This window comes from Talpa occidentalis, unplaced genomic scaffold, assembly GCF_014898055.3.
Source record: "Talpa occidentalis isolate TD23 unplaced genomic scaffold, MPIMG_talOcc4v2.1 talOcc4.2, whole genome shotgun sequence".
Classification (NCBI taxonomy): domain Eukaryota; kingdom Metazoa; phylum Chordata; class Mammalia; order Eulipotyphla; family Talpidae; genus Talpa; species Talpa occidentalis.
Window position 1 is genome coordinate 57451509 of NW_023602073.1, and position 23187 is coordinate 57474695.

General features: G+C 41.3%; 2 protein-coding genes across 3 annotated transcripts in view; one reads left to right on the forward strand and one right to left on the reverse strand.

The window, feature by feature from the left end:
• Positions 1–18029, forward strand: part of ANKS1A (ankyrin repeat and sterile alpha motif domain containing 1A) — a 224096-nt gene extending 206067 nt beyond the window's left edge. The window contains exon 27 of the mRNA XM_054698737.1: positions 17914–18029. The gene's annotated coding sequence lies outside the window, so the exon portion shown is untranslated. The remainder of the gene's footprint in view (positions 1–17913) is intronic.
• Positions 623–22978, reverse strand: TCP11 (t-complex 11). Of its 2 annotated transcripts, XM_037519561.2 has the most exons (10): positions 22922–22978; positions 22526–22663; positions 19266–19359; positions 14710–14830; positions 5745–5965; positions 4917–5053; positions 4430–4647; positions 4157–4338; positions 2012–2175; positions 623–1298 (listed from the first exon to the last, which is right to left on the reverse strand). In XM_037519561.2, the coding sequence occupies exons 2-10, from the start codon at positions 22647–22649 to the stop codon at positions 1066–1068; spliced, it is 1494 nt and encodes a 497-aa protein (XP_037375458.1). In that variant the 5' UTR covers positions 22650–22663; positions 22922–22978; the 3' UTR covers positions 623–1065. The 2 variants fall into 2 exon arrangements, with proteins under 2 accessions (XP_037375458.1, XP_037375457.1); XM_037519560.2 differs by lacking the exons at positions 22526–22663; positions 22922–22978 and adding an exon at positions 21439–21457.
• Positions 22979–23187: the final 209 nt, after the last annotated feature.

A 23187-nucleotide genomic window follows, 5' to 3' on the forward strand; every position in this document is an offset into this window, starting at 1 on the left:
GGGAGCTACCCACATGGCACAGCAGACCTCTCCTGTCTTGCCCGCGGCTCCCTTCAGCATTGTATTTCAGGTGATCCGCCTGTTCTGTTTCCTACTCTGTCTCTGATGAATCCTCTCACCCCCCACATCTCTGGCCTGTACCCCAGTTCTTGTATGCATAAATAAATAAATCTTAAAAAAAAGAAGAGTCTCAGCCTGAAAGTGAGAAGGCAAAAGGCTGCTCCACATCTGAGTGCCTACACCTATCAGAAAGAAAGGGTTTTCCAAGCTTAAAGATGAGAAGAGAGGAGACTCACTCAGCTACACAACAGGACCAAGGAGAAACTTGGTCAGTCAGTCACTGGCCTGTCCAAGTCTGAACTCTGGATAACTTGAGAGAAAGAAATTCCATGAACTCTGCAACCTGTTCTCAATAAAATTCTCGGCAGCAGGCAATATCAATTTTCATGCCCTGGTTTGCACAATACTTTTGACCCTGCAACAGAAGAAGCAGCAGCTGAGACTTTTACTATTTAACTTATTTTTGCATCATTTGAAACCTTTGTATTTGGTTGGAAACGAGGTTGCTAATGGGAATGACCTTTCTTTCAACCACATTTAATCCTGAGCTGAATTGGACAAAACATGCATCTAACTTCCAGGGAAGTCCTTATTTACATTCATATTTTGGGTGACTCCAGAGTTCTCTGAGACCTGAGAAAATGATTTACCCTTAGAGAAAATGACGCGAGCACCTGGTATCTTGGCTTCTTGGCTTTGCATACAGAGGGGAGCGCCTAGGCAGTGAAGGAAAAACTGGGGGTTGCTGGCTTCTTAGGTACTTGGGGGCCAAAAGCATGAGTACTGGCCTCAGCTGTAGAACAGGAAGAGTGGAGATATGCTTGCATTTGTGAAGTTTATTAGTGAATGAGTTTGGGCCACCTGGTACTTAGATGCTTGGTAACTACAGCTATGGTCTGCAGGCGGGGAGGAGGGTTCACGCCTTGGCTGGTCGCTGGTGATGTCATCCCAGGAAGACGGGTTTTTCTCCTGGGTTGAAGATGCCAGGGCCCAGAGCTGGTGTTATCACAGAGACACCACTTTTGTTTCTAGGACCTGAGCTGGGACGATGAGTTTTTTAATTATCTCAGTGTAGTAGGGGCCAAACACCTGCTGATTGTGATGCGTGAGGTTGACAAACTTTTGACCCAGTTCTGCGAGTTCAGCCTCAATAACAGTCAGGCCTCCAGGGAGGTCCAGTAGAGATCGTTGCACACCAAGAACCAAACAGCATTTGAGAAACAGGCGGATCCGCTGATCTGTGAATGGGAAAAGACAATGAGAAAGAAAAGGGGACACCACTTCCAGGGAGAAAAATGCCCTCGCGTTCTACCCACTCGAGTTCTAAGTTAACTGAGACACCGACCTATCCACTCACCTAGAGATCGGGAAGTTTGTTTCATCTGGGAAGGGGACTGCTTTCTAGCTCCCAAGGACAAAGCAAAAGTCAAAAACTAGTGGCCTGGTACATTTCTGACTGTTCAAAGATGATTTAAGTAGATCCTATCCACCAGTCAGATGCTAATGAGTATTTGACCTAACAGAAGGCTCTCAGACTGATCACTCGGAGAGTATCAGGGGCAATTACATCGCCTGCACTCCAAATAAGTTGGGGAGTCCCTGCTCCGGAGTCATGTCCTCTAGCCCATTCAGCATCAGCTTCTTGTTGGCAGGAGTGGACGTTACCCACCTTGGATCCTGACCCAGGAGGCCAGGGATGACTTAACCAGGTTGGTTGGACAGTACACCACATGAGAAGTCATGAGTTTGTAAATGCAAATCTTTAGAATCATAGTCTTTAAACTGAAAAGGTTATTATTTTTCAACACAGTTTTTAAAAAAAAACCTAAAGCCTAGTGACTTGCCCAACTATCAAGCCTTTTATTGCTAGATTGCTCAGCCAGGAACTTCCAGGCTTGGAGCTACAGCCACCCCCACCAACGTGTTCTCACCACCCCACGGGCATGCTCACCTATGACACTGCGGACACAGTTCTCTTTCTTGGCAATGTTCTGGAGCTGTCCTATCAGAGATGCCGTGTTGTCACTGCTCAGAGCAGTCAGGCCCATGTTCTTGAGGCTTTGCTGGATTTCCTGAGACACCTGTTCACTCACAGTCTGCATAGCCTCCTCAGGCCTAAACCGTGAAGGAGAGTGTGCTGTTAGCTACTGGGTGGCTGGCACAGGCTCAGTGCACATGACCTACTAAAGGGAGGGTCCCAATCATCCTCCTGGCCCCATCCCAGCGCCTGGTAGCCACAGAGCCCAGCATCTTCACTGTTCAATGTCTCCACTGTTATCCTCTAGAGAGCAACTATCCTCTCTGATACTGTGACCAATTTCTTAGAATAGAAACAACTATAGGACAAACTATAAAATCAACTCTGGATAAGAGCTTAGCTCTGCCCTTGCATCCACTGAGTATCCTTTTACTTCATAGGCTTTATATGTATCTATACAGGTAGATATATCTATTATGCATTTTTAAGACTTTCTTAGACATTCTCCATGATCATCTGTCCTGTTCTCACCAATTATACTAGCAACTCTGGCCTTCTGATTCTTTCCTTCTGCGTGACACCCTGCACACAGTGGGGTGTTGAATCAGTATTACTGACTGTGATATTATGATTTCCGAGAAAACCCTGAATGACCAAAATATATAAGATATATATTTTTTCTCATACATTATTTGTTCTTCATGCATAGCTCCTGATCCACAGTGCCCCACCCACCCCCACCCCAAGGCTTTGGGATTTCCTAAGTATTTGAGAGTATTAAAATTGTCTTTTGCTAAATTAATGAGGTGACTTTTGGGGCTGATTACCAGGGAAACCAAGAACAGAGGGTTGGGACTGCCAGTGCCACCATCCCTGATGTTGGGGCAGGTGAGAGCTGAAGGCTATGTTCAATTGCCAAATCAACTAATAATTTAGTCAGTTGTGTCTAGTGAAGTCTCCAGAAAAGCCCAAGAAAAGGGGGTTCAGAGAGCTTCCAGCTGGTGAATACGTCAAGAATTTGAAGGACAGGGCAAGGGGTTAAGCACAACACTGTGAAGCCGTCTGCAGCCTATGCAGCACGTGTTCGCTCCCCGACCAGGGAGCTACCCACATGGCACAGCAGACCTCTCCTGTCTCGCCCGCTGTTCTCCTCAGCAGTGTATTTCAGGAGATCTGCCTGTTCTGCTCCCCACTCTGTCTCTAGTGAATCCTTTCAACCCCTCCCATACCTCTCGCCTATACCCCAGCTTTTATATGCATAAATAAATAAATCTTTAAAAGGAAAAAAAAGAACTTGGAGGACAATGGCACTCTGGAGAGGTCATTCACCATTTCCCCTATGCATCTCCTCCATCTAGCTGTTTCTGAGTTATTCCTTTGTCTAAATCAGTGATCTAGTGAGTAAGTGGTTCCCTGAGTTCCACGTGCCATTCCAGCAAATTAACTGAATGTGAGGAAGGATATCTTGGGAACCTCTGGTTTCAGTAGTTGGCCAGAGCACAGATAATGCTTTAGGCTTGTGATGGGCACCTGAGGTCTGAGGAGGGGGTTGTGGGGGCCTCTGAAGTAGTTCGCTGTCAGACGCAGATTTACCTGGGGTTTTATGGGCAGCATCTGAAGTGGAGCAAATGAGCCCTTAACCTATGGGACCTGACAGACTCTCTGCATAGACAGTGTCAGAACTGAGTTGAACTCCTGCTGGTGTCTGAGAATTGTTTGTTGGTGTGGAGAAGCCTCATCACGCACACCCTCGTGGAGATGGGCTGCCGGGACACAGTGACTACGCACCGCCTAATTGATCATCACGTGGCTACACAAAGACCAGTTCACTGTCACTAACTTAACTAGATAATGACCCCTTTTTGAAGCAAAGAAGACAATAAATCATTTTGTAGGAAATGATCCACACTACCCTTCTTTTATGAAGTTTTATTTTTCTTAGCCATGAGCCTCAAGACCACTGTGGGAAGACAGGAACAATCTTTGTGGACGGTTCCCAGTGGCCTTAACATGGTTTCTGGTGGAAAGCAAGCTATCTTCATTACCTGCCTGTGTCCTCACACTACATAATATCCTTTAAAACAAAACAAAACAAAACAGAAAACATATGCAGCTCACCTGGAGTTAAACTCCTCTGTCAGGCCTTTGGTTATACGTTTCAGTTTATCCAGAAACTGAGGTGAGCCAAACAGAACATTGCCAGAGAAACTACTGGACACTAGCAAGACCGAGGCCAGGATGGTTAACTGCTGTGACTGGGACTTTAGCTCCTGCAGCCGAGTTCTGTCCATCAACAGAGTCTGGGAAAGAAGGAAGAGCAGGCTGTCAGGAGAGGCGGGCCCTGAAGGAAGTCCTGACTACAAAGTAAGGGGATGCCCCACACTCTCCTACCTCAGGGAATTCTTCATTTCCAGGGTCCCAGAGAAGGAGGTTCAAGAAGCCTTGGGAAAGCACCATCATAGGGCTGAGGGGCTCTGGGCTATTAACTGTCTCAGTTGGAGAAGGGCAGGTAACACTGGAGGAATCGGGAGCATCGGGGCAAGTCGGAGGCAGCGTAGTGAGGTCTGCTGCTGCTTGGGTCAGCCATTTGGTGGTGTAATCAAGGAGGCCTGTGACAGAACAGAGGGGATAAGCATTTTCAATCTGTCTCTCTGAGCTTCAAGACTAACATTCTTTTCAAGATATGTTCCTGGTCATTAAATAAATGCTTTCAGGGGAAGAAAGATTCTTTCTGTCTTAGATAACTATTCCTTCTCTCACCTCCGACCTGAGGAAGAAAATTTCTATTCTAAAAAAAGGCAGAGTACTCTCTCACATCATAAAAATTCAGGCTGAAGGTCACACCTTTCCACTCCTGCCCCTCAGGTTATATACATACTAGGCTGCTTGTTGAGGCGTTCCTGGAATTTAGCCCGTTCATGCTGGATGGAATGTTCCTGCAGTTGGGGTTGAAGGCTTTGAATAGTGTAATTCACCATGTCCATTTTCATCTGGCCCAGAACTTGGAAGATCCCTCTGATGGAGGAGGAAAGGAAATCTAGTGAGAGAGAAACCTACACAGGAACCACTAAATCACTGTATCCTAAAGTTAGGAGTGGCTTTAAAACAAATTTAGTTCTGCTACTAAATTTACAAAAGATGACATATGGCTCAGGCCTGAAGGCCCCAAGTATGTGAGTACAGAGCAGAGCTAAGGAAGAGAAGTTTCTGGATCTTAAAGCCTCTGACCTAGATCTCTTTACACACTGGTCATTCTGTTCTCTCTTAAAAAAGGTATTCAGAATAAGGAAACACACCAACATGCTACAGTTATCTCTGCGATGTGAGATTATAGGTGATGCTATTAAAACTTTCTGGGTCTTCGTTTCCATAGCGATGAAATAGGGGTAATCTCCCAGTCCCATCATACTGTGTGAACTGTGATGCAAAAATCTAGGGAAAGGATGTTTGAACTGCTTGGAAGAAAGGATAATACATTTTAGTGTTTTAACGTAGGATGTAATACAGAGGGCCCAATTAATCTAGGGATAACCAAAGAGGCCTGTAAGGTCATCTTTGGTGAGAAAAGTTAATAAAACCAAAGAGGAGAAAAGAGGTGTTTGTGGGGACTTTAGTAGGAAAGAACCAGCCAAGTCAGTGTCTGGCCCAGCTTTTCTTGGCCCAGAGGCTGAGGCAGGTTTCAGGAGAGAGTAAACAAGTTTCATACCGCAGTAACCGAACAGAGTCTGTAATGTTCTCTAGTTTCTGTACTGCTTCATCTCGAACTGGTGCACACAGTAAAGTCATCATGTTGAGAATATACTTAGAGATATGAGTGACATTCAGGGTTCCATTTTCTGCTTCCTGCTTAAGGAGGTCCACATCCAGTGCTTCTTCAATATCACTTCTTAGGCGGTTCTGGCGTGGTAACAGCAGTGATACTAAGATCTACCCAGGAAATAAAGTCACATGAGTTGCATCTGTTTAGTGCCCCAAACTTTCTCTAACAGACATTAGTTAAAGATGCCTTTAAACAAACACATCCCAGCCGTGTCTTTAAAATCAAGAATTCTAAATGTTTTTTATCTTTGTTTAGGGCCGATGATAGTTCAAAGCCTTACAGGATCAATTAACTCCTATAGAAGGAGTTAAGAGAGGACTAAAATCAGAATGATAAAAATAAATGTAAGGTACAACAAGCAAATTCACACCATCAAATGGCAATGAGATGTTCTTCATTTAAAAAAAAAGGGGGGGTGGGAATTGTATGGGGAATATAACCAAGATGAAAATACATACATTGTGCAAAAATGAAAAATGATGTAAAAAATATATAAAATAAAATAAATATATAAATACAAAAAAAAAAACCCAGAAAATCAATAAGTTAACACTGACCTTAAATGGCATCACAGACCAGAGAGATTTAATAGAGGTATATAGAACATTCCATCTAAATACAACAAAATACACATTCTTCCCAAGTATACAAGAAATGTTTCCAGAAGAGATCATATGCTAGATCACACAACAAGTCATGACAAATTTAAGAGGACTGACATCACATCCAATACCTTTTCCACCACAATGGTATGAAACCAAAAATCAGTTACAGGAAAAAAAAAACAAAACTAGAAAGTTCACAAATCTGCAGAGATTAAACAACATGCTACTAAGCAACCAAAGGATCAAAGAAGATATCCAAAGAGAAATAAAAAAATACCTGAGGCAAACATGAAAATATAACACATCAAAATTTATGGTGTACAGTGAAAGCAGTTTTAAGAGGGACGTTTACAGTGGTAATAAATGAAATAAGAAAAGTCTCAAACAACTTAACTTTATACCTCAAGGAACCAGAAAAAGAAAAACAAATGAAGCCTAAAGTAAAAAGGAGAAAAAAATTAAAATCAACAGAAATAAATGAAAGAGACTAAAAAGACAATAGAAAAGTTTAATGAAATAAAGAACCACTTTCTTTGAAATGATAAACTGACAAAACTTTAGCTAGAAAAAAATAGAGGACTAACAAAATCAGAACTATAAAAGGAGACTTCACAATTGACACCACATAAATATACACCAACAAACTGGATAATCTGGAAGAATTTGATAAATTCCTAGAAACCCACAACCTACCAAGAATCATAAAGAATTAGAAAATCTGAACACCTACTCCTAGTCAGAAGATTAAATCAGTAATAAAACTATCTCCCAACAAAATAAAGTCCAGGACCAGTGAGTTTCACTGGCAAATTCTACCAAACCTTCAAAGAAGAATTAATATCAATCCTTCTCAAACTCTTAAAAAAAAGAGGAGGAAACTCTTCTAAATTAATTTCATTAGGGACAACATTACCCTAGTTCAAAACCTGACAAATATACTACAAGAAATGCAGATTGCATGCCAATATCCTGATGAATGTAGATTACCAAAATCCTCAACAAATTATTAGCAAACCTAAATCAACAATATATTAATGGATCCCACATAAAAAGTATTTAACAAAATTCAACATCTATTTATAATTAAAAAAAAAAACTCTCAACAGGGGCTCCCTGGTGGCACAATGGGTTAAGTCCCAGCACTATGAAGCTATCAGCAGCCACTGCAGCATGAGTTCAATCCCCAGACAGGGAACAACACACATAATGCAGCAGACCTCTCCTGTCTTGCCCACTGCTCCCCTCAGCAGCGTATTTCACTCAATCTGCCTGTTCTTTTCCCCACTCTATCTCCGGTGAATCCTCTCACCCCCTCCCCCTCCCACCCCTCTGGCCTGCACCCCAGCTCTTGTATGCATAAATAAAAAAACAAATAAATCTTTAAAAAAAAAAACCACTCAACAAAGTGGGTATAAAGGAAATGTACCTTGACATAGGAAAGGCCATATGGCAAGTCCATTGCTAATGTCATACTCAAAAGGAACATCTTAGGACAAGGATACCCACTTTCATGACTTTTATTCAACATGGTATTATAAGTCCTAGCCAGAGTTAAGCAAAAATAAATAAATAAATAAATAAATAAATAAATGGCATCCAAATTGGAAAAGAAGATGTAAAATTGTCTCTGAATGCTGTGATATCTTACCTATAGAAAATCCTAGATTCCATTAAAAAACTTTGTAATTATAAATGAGTTCTGTAAAGCTGTAATATATGAAATCAATATACAAAAATTATTAACATTTCTATACATTGATAATGAATTATTAGAAAGAGAAGTTAGGAAAATGATCCCACTCACAACTGCATCAAAAAGAATAAAATACTTAAACCAAGGAGGTGAAAGGCTTGTACACTGAAAAGTAAGGCAGTGAAAAATATTGAAGAGGACACAAATAAATGGAAAGATACTCTGTGTGCATGGATTTTATGAATTAATATTGTTTAAGTGTTCATACTACCCAAAGCAATCTACAGATTCACTGTAATCTTTATCAAAATCCCAATGGCATTTTTCACAGAAATAGAACAAACAAACTTTGTATGAAATCACAAAAGACACTAAATAGCCAAAGCAAGCTTGAGAAAGAGCAGCTAGGCACATCATACCCCCTTATTTCAAGCTATATCACGAAGCTATAATAATCAAAACATCATAGTACTGGTAAAAAAACCAGACACATAGGTCAATGGAACAGAACAAAGAGCCCAGAAATAAACCCTCACATATATAGTCAATTAATTTAGAACAAAGGAGCCAAAAATATATAGATGAGGAAAGAAAAGTCTCATCAATAAATGGTGTTGGGAACAGACAATCACATGCAAAAGAATGAAACTGGACTACTTTCTTACACCATACACAAAACTTAAAATCAATTAAACACTTAAACATATATTGTTTTGTAAAGAAATGGTAAGTAAAATTTTATTAAAAAAAAAAAGAAAACTTTAAATAACCTGAAACCACAAGAATCCTAGAAGAAAACATAGGCAATAAGTTCTTTGACATCAGTTTTGGCGTTGATATTTGGATCTAATTCAAAAGCAAAGACAACAGAAGCAAAAATAAACAAGTGTGCCTACATCAAACTAAAAAGCTTTTGCAGAGCAAAGGAAATCATGAACAAAATAAAAAGGCAACTTACTGAATGGAAGAAAAATCACATTTCTAATAAGGGATTAGTAATCAAAATATTTAAAGAATGTATTCAACTCAACAGCACAAAACAATCCAACTGAAAAAAAAAAAAAAAAAGGGCAGGGCCTCCCTGGTGGCACAAGGGGTTAAGATACAACCTATGAAGCAATCCGCAGCCACTGCAGCACGAGTTCAATCCCTAGCCAGGGAGCCACCCACATGGCACAGCAGACCTCTCCTAACTCACCTGCTGCTCCCCTCAGCAGTGTATTTCACTCAGTCTGCCTGTTCTGATCCCCACTCTGTCTCTGGTGAATCCTCTCACAAACCCACACTTCTGGCCTATATACCAGTTTTCCCCAGTTCCTGTATGCATAAATAAATTTTTTAAAAAAATAAATGGACAGAAAATCTGAATATGACATAAATGTGTGACATAAATGTCCAAGGGGTAATTGAAAAGATACTCAATACTATTAATCATCAGAGAGATACAAATCAAAACCACAATAAGAGAACACCTCACATCTGTTAGAATGACTATCATCAAATAACAAATAACAATGTGGCAAGGATGCAGAGAAAAGGAATCATACAGAGTTGAGAATGTAAAGTAGTTCACCACTGTGGAAATGGTATGGTATGGCGGTCCCTCAAAAAATTAAAAATAGAGCCAGCATATGATCTGGGAGTTCCACTTCTGGGCATTTATCCAAAGAAAACAAAACACCAACTCAAAAAGATATGTGACGCCCATGTTCACTGCAGCATTTTTACTTACAATAGCCAAGATACAGAAACAGCCTATGTGTACATTAATGGATGAATAAATACATTGGTATATACATACTAAATTATTACGTAGTCACAAAAAATGCTATCTTGCCATTTGTGGCATCATGAATGGACCTTAAGCTTATCAGGCTAAGTGGAAAATAATATGGAAGATCACACTAATAAAGGGTAATGAACTTGAACAAACATTTCCCAAAGTAAGCATATAAGCAACTCACTAGCCTTCAGGAAATGCAAATCAAAACTATAATGTGATCCTGCTTCATACCCACCAAAAGAGCTATAATTTTTTTAAAAAAGGAAAATAAGTGTTGGTGAAACTATGGAGAAATTGAAATCTTTACATACATCGCTGTTTGGAGAGTAAAATGGTGTCACCACTGTGGAAAACAGTTCAGTGTTTTCTTAACAAATTGAATATAGAATTACCATATGCGCTCAGTAATTCCACTCCTGACTATACACCCAAAAGTATGGAAACAGATATTCAAATAAAAAACTTGGACTTGGGGCCTCCCTGGTGGCGCAGCGGCTGAGCGCTGGGTTGCGAAGCTGCCCGCAGCCTCTGCGGCGCCGGTTCGATCCCCGGCTGCTCCCCGGCCACCAGAGGAGGGTCCCACATGGCGCGCAGACCTCTCCTGCCGCCGCTGCTCCCCTCAGCAGTGTCCTTCGGTCCTTCTGCCTGCTCTGCTCCCCGCTCTGGCTCTGGTGAATTCTCTCACCCTCCCGCGCTTCTGACTGTACCCAGTGCTTGTATAAATAAATAAATAAATAAATCTTTAAAAAAAAAAAAATAGTGAGAGCTAGATATTTAAAAAAAAAAAATTGTACGTGGATGCTGGTATTTTTTTTTCCTCTTTGTTTCATGAATGTTCATAGCAGCACTACTCACAATAGTGAAAATGTGAAAAAAACATAAATGTCCATTGACAGGGTAAAAAAGAAGCTATCTAGTGGGTGGGGCACCAAGGGGAAAGTGATTGCTGCTATACAATGGGGCCATGGACTGTGTGTGGAGCCCAGAAGATTCTCTGAGGTACCTGTTAATACTTTCATGTACAATAATAAAAGTTAATGGAAAACCACTGGCTAACAAGGACTCAGACTCTTTGGCAATGAAGGTTTGGATCCCTCCACCACGTAATGAATTCCAACCAGAAGGCTCATCCTGAGGACAGAAAATAAAGAATGAATAGTAAAGGAAGCCACAGGTATCAACTACAGCCTTGGGACCAACTGCAGACTATAAATTTTCTCTTTGCTTGTTATAGGTATGGGCTCATTTGTGTTTGTTAACCAATTTTTTCTCTCTCCTTTTTCCCATTACATTATATGTGGGCTGTTGGAAGTTAACTTGCAATGTAGACTTCAAGTATCAGTATATTCAGTTGAACTGTGACTGAATTTGAGAAATAATAAAAAGAGCAATGGATATAGTAACTGCACTTCTATGGTTATTGCAGTCTCCTCATTTTGGGAAGAGAGTAAGAACCTATAAGAAAGAGAGCTTATTAGATAAAAAATAGAATTCTTTTTCAGGATTCAAATGTGTATAGAAACTGCATATCGAGACTGAGTAGCCAAAGCAGTGGAATGTGACATTTATCAATTTCTTGCCTCTCAGTTTCAAGTCCATCCTTTTCTCTGCTCTAAATAAATGGAGAAAGTTCTTTAAAACGTAAATGGCCAACAGGTATATGAAAAAACATTCAACATAATTTATAACTAGAGAAATAAAATCAAACCATAATGAGATACCACCTCATACCAGTGAGCATGGTCCATATTAAAAAAATTAGCAACAACAAATGCTGGTGAAGATGTGGAGAAAAAGGAACCATTTTACACTGCTGGTGGGAATGCAAACTGGTCCAACCACTACGGAAAGCTGTGTGGAGGACCTTCAAACTACTAAAAATGGAACTACCATATGACCCAGCAATTCCACTTCTAGGTACCTACCCAAAGGACACAAAAACCTTCATTTGAAAGGAAACCTGCACTCCTATGGTTATTACAGCACTATTTACAATAGATAAGATATAGAACAACCTAAATGTCCAAAAACAGATGACTGGATCAAAAAGATGTGGTATACACAATGGAATACTATTCAGCAATCAAAAAAGATAAATCCATGCCATTTGTGACAACATAGATGGAGCTGGAAGGGATTATGCTCAGTAAGATAAGTCAGAAGGAAAGAGAAAAATATTGGATGGTTTCACGTATAGGAGGAACACAGGGAAACCAAACAAGGGGCCAGGGGAAAAAAAAAGACAAAACTAGCAGGCAGACTATAAACCGGAGACTTACAGCAGTAGAGGGGGAGGGAGAGGAATCAAAACAGGGGAGGGAAGAACACAAGAGACTATGGTCATGGTTCACAGGTGACTTGGTGCTGGGAATTCTATGGACTTAAACCTGAGAGGAGAACTCAAACACTATACAAAAATGAACAATGAGGGCCTCCCCTGGTGGTGCAGTGGGTTGAGTATAGTACTGTAAAGCCGTCCGCAGCCTCAGCAAGCACGGGTTTGATTCCCGGCAGGCTAGGGAGATTCCCACACAGTGTAGCAGACCTCTCCTGCCTCACCCGCTGCTCCCCTCAGCAGTGTATTTCAGTAGATCTGTCTGTTCTGCTCCCCACTCTGTCTCTGGTGACTCCTCTCACTCTCCCGCGCCTCTGGCCTGTACCCCAGTTCTTGTATAAAAATAAATAAATCTTTAAAAACGAATGAACAACTATGTAATACACAGATACATAATTAAAAAATAAAATATTTTTCCTTTAGCAGATGACACAATGTTAAGCTTCACCTACAGAGGGCACTATTAACTACTTTTCTGTGCCGTATAACAAATTACCATAAACTTTCACAAATTGAGATAACATTGGTTTACAACACTATATGTGATCCAGAGACGTACCATTACACCTCCTCAGATGCCCGTCACCAAACCACACCCACCACTGAGGCACCCATAATCCTCAACCATAGTCCACGGGACCCCATCCACACTTTACTCCACTTACTCCCTCTTCCCCTGGTAACCTTAATTCTACAGACAGACTGCTACTGTTTGTTATTGGATTGGTTTTGGTTGAGCTTTCATTTAGTTTCTTTATATTCCACATATCACTGAAACTGTGATATTTGTCTTTCTCCTTCTCACTGATGTTACCCTCCAGTTCCATTCATACAGTCACAAATGGTTGATATTTTTTATTGCTGAGTAGCATTCCACTGTGTATCTATACAAGACCTTAATCCACTCCTCTGTCCTTGGACATTTAGGGTGTTTCTAAAACTTAGCTATTATAAACAGTGCTGTAGTAAACATAGTGAAGCAAAAATATATTATTGAGCAAATGAATATAATAAAGATCCCAGCAGAACTTCCAGCCCAGGTGCAATGAACACTCCAGTGCAGGCATAATCAACAAGTTTGCTTACTTATAGCTCCTTCCATTTCAAGATTCATAGCCAGGCCCTCAGCACTCTTCTCTACAAGGTCGGGCAGCCAACCAGCTGGTCTCTCTCTCCAAGGCCATCCCCGAATACCTGCATCTTTCCCCCCTTGCCTTGCCCCCCTTGTCTGGGGACTTTGCCGCAAATGGTTGTTCCTGCTGAAAAAAGACGCTTTCAATGTAACAGATATGGACACAGCTGTGTATAAAAGGAACCCTTGGTCTTTAAATGGGTGCTCAGACCTTACCGGGCTACCCAGGTCTGGGACCTCATGCATGAGTCATAAAGCTTCTCCTGACCTCACCATACCTGAAGTACCACTTGTTCTTCCTCTGCCTGAGTAAAAGGCCAGACTTTATTTCTACAACAATAGGAGGGCGTAAATCCCTCCTAATTAGTATTTTTGCATTCTTCACGTAGATGCCTAGGAGTGGAATTGGTGGATCACATGGTAGATTTATTTTTAATATTTTGAGAAACCTATGTACTTGAGAGCTTCAGTTCCTTACTGGCTACTCGTTGGGTGCTTCCCTCAAGTCCTAGAGGGCACCTGCATATCTTTGCATGAGGCTCTGTCTATAGGCAGTTCACAACATAGCTGTCTGTTTCTTCCAGGCAGCAGGAATCTCTCCAATCCGCTATGATGGAGTCTCATACCCCATCACCTTTGCCATAGTCAATGTTAGGAGTTAAGTTACAGATCTCCCTCACACTCCAGGGGAGAGGATTACACGTGGGTGTGGATCACTGGGGGCCAGCAGGGGGTGTGTCCACAGCAGTGTACAGACACTGCAAAGGCAAGAGGTTCTGGAATGCTTACTTGGCAGGCTCTTCTAGCACACCTGGTTTCACAAACAGGCAGATCCTGCAGCCTGAATAACCTCTCCACTGCGGGGCTCCTGTAGAACAAGTAACTGCTTCTCTAGTGCTGGGCTTCTGCAGCACCGGCAGCTTGAGCATTCAACCCCAGTAGTACATGGGGTCAGCATCACACAGGCAAGCATTTTCCCCCGAAACAGTGCGCCCTCTGAAATGAGTGCTTGGGTGTTCTGTCTCAGCCATAAGAATAGTGCAGATTCACATGTATCTGTTATTCCAGTATTTATTATTCTTGCTTATTAGCCAACCCCATTTCTTCAATTCCCTGTCATACTAATTTTGTCATAGTGATTTTTATATTAACACTTCCTTGTTGAAATTACTGTGTGCTATCTGTCTACTGATTAGACTCTGATTCGTGGGCCATGATCAGTTAGGACTTGCTGGCATTGACACTCCAAAGAGCTGAGTGTATCTAGGAACTTTACACCTACAATGGAAAGTCAGTCACTCACCTCTTTAATCTCTTTCAGAAGTTCAAGAGCACAACTGAAGTCAGGGGGAGTAGCTGATAACTGCTCTTTAAGATGGTCCCAAAAGGCATCGTGCATTGTCTCCTTGACCTTGTTTTCCAGACTGTAAGAGTTTAAATGAGAAAATTACTTTCCCTACCTAAAAACTGTTATAAGGTCATTACCTCCTAAACCCCAAACAAACAGCATTTGATATGTAATGCTGATAGGGAAAGGCCAGGAATGATGTTGGATTGCAGCACAGTTGAACAAGCTAGGGTTAGACCTGAATGTCAAGGGCATCAGCAAACCCCGAGAGAGGCTCTGCAGGGCTCCAGAGTGCCCTCCCTCTACAGCAGATAGAGCCCTGAAGAGTGTTAACACTGATTTTGCATCTAGCCTAGACATGAGACTTAAATACACATACAGCAGTGAACTAAACAATCTTTCTCTTTGTTAGCATCCTAAAATCTATGAAAGGATTTTCCTTCTTGGATAACACCTAAATATCCACAGATACTGCCAACTCAACAGATCTAAAATTGAATTCACTGCCTTCCCCTGCCAAACCTATATTCCCAGTCTCATTCCCATTTAGCCAGTCATGGAAGTCAGAAAGATAGACCTTTTTCACGTGTTAAAAAAAAAAAAAAAAGGAAAGGGAATTCAATTTAGAAAGGACAGTCTTTTCAACAAGTGGTGCTAGGACAAAGGGACATCCACATACAAAAAATGGATCACAGCTTAAATGTAAAATGTAGAACAACCTTCTAGAACTTAACATAGAAGAAAATCCTTGGGTTTGGCAATGACCTTTTAGACACAACACCAAAAGCAAGATACATGAAAGAAAAAAAATGTAAATGAGACTTCAGATTTCTCTTTACAAAGTTAAGAGAATGGAAAAAACAAGTCACAATCTTTGCAAAAACAGTATCTGATAAAGAGCTCACATTCAAAATATAGAAAGAACTCTAAAACTCAATAAGAAAAATATATAGTTTTAAAACAAGAAAAGCTATGAACAGACTCACCAAAGTAGATACACAGGTGACAAACACATGAAAAGATGCTCAACATCCTACGTCATTAAGAAAGTGCAAATTCAGGTAACAATGAGGTATCACTGCACACTGATTAGAACAGTCAAAATCCAACACCAAATGCTGGTGAGGATAAAAAGCAACAGGCGCTCTCATTGCTGGCAGGAATATAAAATGGTATAGTCATTCTGGAAGACAGTTTGGCGGTTTCTTCCCAAACTAAATGCACTCTTGCCATGCCATCCAGCAATCATGTTCCTTGTATTTATTCAAATGAGCTGAAAACCTGTATCTACACAAAAACCTGCATGTGGTGGTTTATTTATAGCAGCTTTCCTCATAGTTGCCCAAATTGGAAGCAACCACAATGTCATTCTGCAGGTGACTGCGTACACAGGCTGGGGGCCATCCAGCCAATGGAATTAATCATTGATAAGGAACTTAGCTACCAAGCCCCTACAAGACACAGGAGACTCTAAAAGGCATGCTGCTAAGTGAAGAAACCAATCTGAAAGGCTACAGACTGTATAGTTCCAACTCTGGAACCTATGGAGAAAAGATCAGTGATTTCTGGTGGTATGGGGGTAGGGAGGGAAAGACACATAGTTAGAGCACAGGAGATGTTCAGGGTAGTGATATGTTTAGGGTTAGTGTATGATACATTAATGAAATGGTGTCATGGTGACCACGTCTTTATATACTTCTCAAAACTCATAGAAAATACAAACCAAAAAAGAACCCTAGTGTAAACTATGGACTTGAATGAATAACAATATATTCATACTGGGTCATTAATTGTAACAAATGAGCCAAAATAAGAGATGCAGATGAGAGGGAATGTGTGAGAGAAGAACAGGTAAATTCTCTGTACTTGGATTATTTTTATGTAAAACTAAAACTAGTCTTACAATTAAGTCTATTACCTTAAAAAATAGAAATTACAGAAATTAATTTCCCTCTAAGTAGTTAAATGATGGTTTAACTATATGATGATTTAACTAAACCTATATGATTAGACTAATAAAAAGGAAAAGACTACTTGAAAATTCTAAAATTATGCCTAGTCATTGACAAATTGCTCTTGGTTTTCTTGAATTAAGCAAAATGAATTAAGCAAAAATGAATCAAACAAAAGGTCGATTGTGACACCACTCTCAATGGAGACCTAATGGTCTAGTAAGTTCCTGAGTTGTCCCTAATGCTTTTCTCCTCATCCTATTTATCATCCAGTAGATTGCCAAGTTTCATATATTTTGCTTGTTAAATGTCCCTGGAATCCATCCCTTACCACCTTCTCTTACCTGGATTATTGCAAAAGTCCATTAACTGGTCCCCTGCCTTCAGTCTTACCCCATTTTAATCTGTTCTGCACTAATCCATTCTAGAATCAATGCATTTTCTAAGACGCAATGCTGTCCATGATGTCATGCTCATTTAAGTCCTTTGGGGCAGCTTCCCATCACCAGCAGCATAAATGGTTTATATGCCCCTGCCTGATACTGCTCTGCCTGCCTTCCTTTCCAATTTATTTCCCCCTACCTCATAATACCTTGCTCTCACCCATATAGATTTACTTGGAAGGAACATACCAATTTCTACCACCACTCAGCCTGGAGCTCACTTTCTCACCTGGAACGTACCTATTCATTGACAACTCAAGTATTCACAGGCAAAATCTCTCTCTGTGGGCAAGTCTCTGATCCTCCTCGGGCAGCTGAGCACTCATCAAACTCTATACACACTATGAGTCATTTTCTGTTACTCATCTGTCGTGCCTATAGAAGCTTCTCAACAGCAAAGATAGTGCCTTTGTAGTTATTATCTATATCTATCCTCAGCACTCAGCACTCTGCTTGTTACATAATGCTCAATAAAAGACACATGAACATCTGATTATGGGGTTCCCTTAGGAATCTGCAATTGCAATTAACATCATCCTAAAGTCCAAAATAAAGCCAATCACTGATAATGAGCAATCTCAAACTCCTTCAACCTTTCCCCTCCAATATCAATTTTGTATTATTTGAGAACTCAGCTTTGAATAGTACTAATTCTCTGCTTCATTTTTCCCTCTCTCATTTCCTCTCCCTGAGCACCCCCCAATCCCCTCACTACCACCCCTTTAGCAGCCCTTCATACCATTTCATCTTTTCCTCCTCTCCAGCCATCAACAAACATATCTAAGCAGTGAGAGAGCTGGGTTTGGTGAAAAGTTATTCCCAGAGAAGCTATGCTTGGCATGGATACCTGCTGGCACCACGCAAGGGTAAATCAGAACATGAAGACAGGTAAGCAACTTGTGACAGACAATGGCACTTTAGTAGATTCCTTGGAACTGCCAAAGAAAAGCATTTAAGGACATCACCAAGCTGCCATTTTCTGTCTGTCAGTGGAAAATGAGAACTATTTAAAATGTGACTTGACATTGCACCTATCTACATAACTGCCATCAAACCTGCACATTCAATTTATACTTACTGAGTGGTTCTTATTTATTGCAATGTCAATATAACTAAGAAAATTAAAAGGTTCGATAGGGATAGGAGAACATTATTAATCATCAGGGTTTTGATTCAGATTCATAACTTAAGTGATTTATGAAGCTGGGGTAAAGAATAGTTGAAAACACCATTATTAATCTTTTTATCTATGGCTGTTTATAGATTATGGGTGCTTTGGTGGTGGATGTGGTATAGTAATAACACCTGAAGGGAGAGATTCTCTACATCTACACACAAATAACAATGTAAACCAATAATATATCACTTTTTTTAAAAAAAGAGTAAATGATAGGAGCTATCTGGTAGGCAGGTGATAAAGTGACCCCCAAAGATCTATGATACTGGCATCACACCTACCCCCTGGGGTGTGAACTGGATTTAGTGACTCTTCTAGCAAACAGGAGGTAGCAGAGGCACAGAATGTCACTCTGAGATTATGTAACAAAAGGCCTAGACACTCACGCTCAAAGTAGGGGAGCCGGCTGTGAGCTGCCCGATGGACAGGCCCAAGTAGCAAAGAGCAAAGGGAAGCTCTGGCCAGTAGTGTAGAGACAGCAACCTCACGAGCATCCTGAGCCAGAGGCACACAGTTAAACCAGGCCCGTATTTCTGATTCACAGACACTTTAAAATAATGAATATTGTTTTAGCTGCTAAGTTTGGGGGTAATTTATTATGTAGCAATAGTTAGCTGCTACAGGCTATTTCTTCCGTATCTGTCAGAAAAGATCTGAAATCCACCCTTTATTCATTTTATTATTAACCGGGGCCTCAAGGTGAACATTCCAACAAAAATTGCTTTGATTTATTTGCTGATAAAATAACATTTGCTTCTTTATCCTCTGATACTATTATAATTTATTATTCTTCCCTCTAAGTTGTTGAAACATCTTCAGGCTTATATTGAAACAGTGATTTATATTGTTAAATAAGAATGCATAAAGTTTGGTCAGAAGCCATCAGTGCTAAATGCCTATGCTAGGACGAATAAAATGGGAAATTAGAAGTGCTGGTACCTGCTCTGAGGTAAAACCTTCTCTTCCAGGTGGAAATCGTGATTCATTCCAATCTCATTGCTTAGCTTGGAATTGTTAACCAGGCCTTTCAAACCTGTGGCAGAAAAAACTTACGATGGACAACAGTGAACCCACACGAGTCTGAACTTCTATTACCATGAACTGTGCCCAAATTTAGATTCATCACACTGATTTTACACAAACTCATTCAACCACTGTACTCATTTATGAACTTTAGGCCCATGATAGGGGCTGAAAGAGTAGTCCAGCATGGGGGGCAAAGGAGGGCAAAGAAGTTAGTTTATTGAAGAAAAAAAAAAGGTAAAACTGAATCAAAACCTATCAAAAAGTAAAATAATAAAGCAGCAAAGAAACAATAACTTGTGACTTGTAAAAATAAATGTTTATGTTTATATAAGGAAATGATGATTCCACTCTCTTCCTGCCTCTGATGAAAGTTGATTTCTCCATACAGATGGTACTACATGGTACCAAGATAATTTGGTTTTCTAAAGCACTGGTTTCCAAATTTTAGGATTTCACAGACTAATAAAATTCCCCAAAAGATGTTAACAATTTGTTATTGTTTTGTTTAGTGTGGACAGTGAAACAAGCAAATAAAAAAAAAAAATCCATTCCATCAGCACCAAAACCATTACTTCATAAAAGAGAGTCTAACCTCCAGAAAAAAGCAGAAAGGGAATACTGTCACAATAAATAGTCCTTCAAATAGAATCCATTTTGCTTTAGGAAAAATTCATCACACTGTCTTTATAATTTCATTAAATATTGTTAAGAATTTTGTCATAGGCCAGCACTCACAATTGGGAAGTACTGTTCCTAGTACAGGCCTAGCGCCTAGTGTTCTGCCATAGTAGCACATACGGTAGTTATAATGGTCACTTAGTATTTAAAGTGTGGCTCTGCTCACAATAAACAACGTTCTCACTTCTCTTTCAATGAAACTTCATAATTAGTTCACAGAAAAGTATTTGTCTCCAAAATGTGGAGGAGATAAAAGAATTAAGATTAGCCCTAAATATATCTTGGTGAAAACTGGGTGATGAGTAAAAAAGGGGTTCATTATCCCAATCTCTTTGGTAAATGTTAAAACAGGAAGATTTAAAAATCTAATAAAGAAAAATAAAATGTTTGTAGAAAATTTAACTAGGGACTGGGAAATTAATACATAGGTGAATGCCTTTGTTCATTCTCCTATGTATTAAAGAAGAAAAGCAAAGTACTTAAAATAACCTAACTTTCAGTGAGAGAAGAAAAGCAAGAGAAAGAAAGCAACATGGCTGAATGTTAAAAACATGGGTATGCACTGTATTTTTTTTCACTGTTTTTTTCTTTCTATTACCTTGTCTTGGTGCTGAGGATAGAACCATCAGCCTGGCACCAAAGACTTGTCGCCAGTGGGCCAGGGCCTTCTGCCTCCGCATACTATGGGGTACTATTTTTACACTTTTCAACAGATTTTAAATATTTCAGAGTAAAAAGTTAAGGGGAAAAAAACAGTAATGGTAGGATTTACCATAGCCACTTGCTCGAAAAAAACCTAAGGTGAACTGAACTTTAAGCAGTTGAAGTTTCCTTTATTTTTGCAACTTCTCTAATCTTTAGTTCCAGCCAGAAAGTAAAAATAGTCAAAAATGAAAATAGACTTTCCCTCTAATTCACTAATGTGAAATGAGAAAAGAAAATCTTCAAAGTGAGATTCAGCCATCCCAGCTTATTGAAGGTCTGAGGGAAATATTATACACAAAAGCACATTTCAACTAAGACAAATAAAAGCTCATAACCTGCTTAGACAAGATTGTTCTGTTTCTTAAAAGTAGCACAGCACTATGCAACTCCAACAGCTGTAAAAATCAGGAAAGGGAGGGGCTCAAATAGAAATTAGAGATAATGGACCTACATTAGATTTTTAAAATCCAAATCCCAAAGACAAATTTTCAAGATAGTGTAGTCATTTAACCAAGAACACCTTACCAAAGAAATATTTTTTAAGGAAGAACATATTTGGAAGAACATAAGTTCTTGGAAGAACTTTGGAAGAACATAAGGAAGAACATAAGTTCACTTTGCTGAGATGTTTTGCCTTTGGAATAACTTTAAAAGTCACTTCAAAAAACTTAAATTGTTTAAACTATATTTTAAAAACTTTTACCCGGCATCAGGTTCTTATTCACTGAGTATTCCAAAACACCCACTTTACCCCTTTGGTGCCATTCTGTTAACCAGCAGCGACCCCGCGTGGCTACAAGAAAAACAAATGTAATCCAACTTAGCAGCAGGGCCTTGAACTAATTTTTTCCACTTGATCTTCAAGAATTTAACTAAGGTTGTTGCATGTCATCAGGTTGACAATTGACTAAATTCTCAGGAGATTTACTATAGAATAGGAATGCAGGATGAGTTCCGGTGAGATTAAACCTACCGAGTGTGGAAGAGCCCCAGTGCACCAAGAGGAAAACAGACGAGCGAGCATTCACTACAGCGTAAAGCTAAATGTGAGCCGGGGCAGTGATATTCCTTGCATTAAGGAAGCAGTGAGAGAACACAATTCCTATCTGGGATCCTTGAGGTGTTTTAAAACTTACTCCAGGGCCTCCCTGGTGGTGCAAGGGGTTAAGCACTGCACTATGAAGCAATCCACAGCCTCTGCTGCATGATCTATCCCCTGCTGGGCAGAGAGAAACCCACATGGAGCGGCAGACCTCTCCTGTCTCGCCCACTGTTCTTCTCAGCAGTGTATTTTGGTCAGTCTGCCTGTTCTGTTCCCCACTCTGTCTCTGGTGGATCCTCTCACCCCTGGCATCTCTGGCCTGTACCCCAGCTCTTGTATGCATAAATAAATAAATCTTAAAAAAAAATAAAACCTACTCCAGGTATTTGCCATTTTCCGCCTACACATTCAAAATACAAGGCTACAAAGATGACCTTGAACTGACTCAGTATCAAATCTTATCAGGTTTCAAGTAATCACATATGGGTCACTTCTTCCCTCGGAACCAAAAGCTCTTGAAGACCTAAGGGGTCAATAAGGGACCTAGGGCCTGTAAGCAGAGATCCGGGTGAGGGTAGGTAGAGAAAGGCAAGCCAAAGAGGAAGAGATATTGGGTGGGTGAAGAGAGACAACCGCGGGGCTGCGGCCCCCTAATGGCGCCGAAGCCAAGGGCAGCCCATTCCCTCCAGCCTGACCCACACTGAGCACCCCAGGGTGCGGCTGGGGGCGTGGCCGGCAGTGGACCTACGGGCAGGGTGGTCCTCGGGGCCGCTCTTGTCTTGCTGGGTCTGTTCCGATGTTGCAGGCGTGCAGAACACACTCCCCGCGCCGCCAGGCTCCTTCTGGGGCGCTTTCTCCTTGACGTCTGGCATTTTGCTGATGGAACCTAGGTTGGGGGGAAATGGCGCGCCATTGGCTTCAGGAAAAAGGGGCCTCCAATAGCAGAGGCCCGGGGTCTGGGTCCCCAGCAAAACAAGAAGGAAGCGGGCAGCCTCGGGGTCGGGGGGGGCAGGCAGGGCAAGGAGCGGGGACGCGGAATCAGACAGGAGAAACCCGGGAGGGGCCGCGCCGCCAGGCAGGCGTCCTCCGCCTCCTCGCCCTAAATGTCCGTCCAGGCCGCGGGCTCCGCGGTTACCCGCCTCACCTAGGCCTCCCCGCGACGGGCCGCCCTTTCTGGAGGGGTCCCGGCAGCGCGCGGCCTCAGGGCGCAGGCCGTACCACCGCGGCGCGGCGGGGGAGGCCGGGGGAGCGCGGCCGGGCGGCGACGCTGAGGCCACGGGCCCCTCCCGCGCGCCCCCCGCCCGCCGCGCCGGGGCGCGGGGTGGGAGAGTCCGGGTTGGGGAACAAACCGCCTGGGGTCTCCAGGGCAACGGGCCGCGTCTCGAGCGGCCCAGCCGGGCAGTGGCCCGC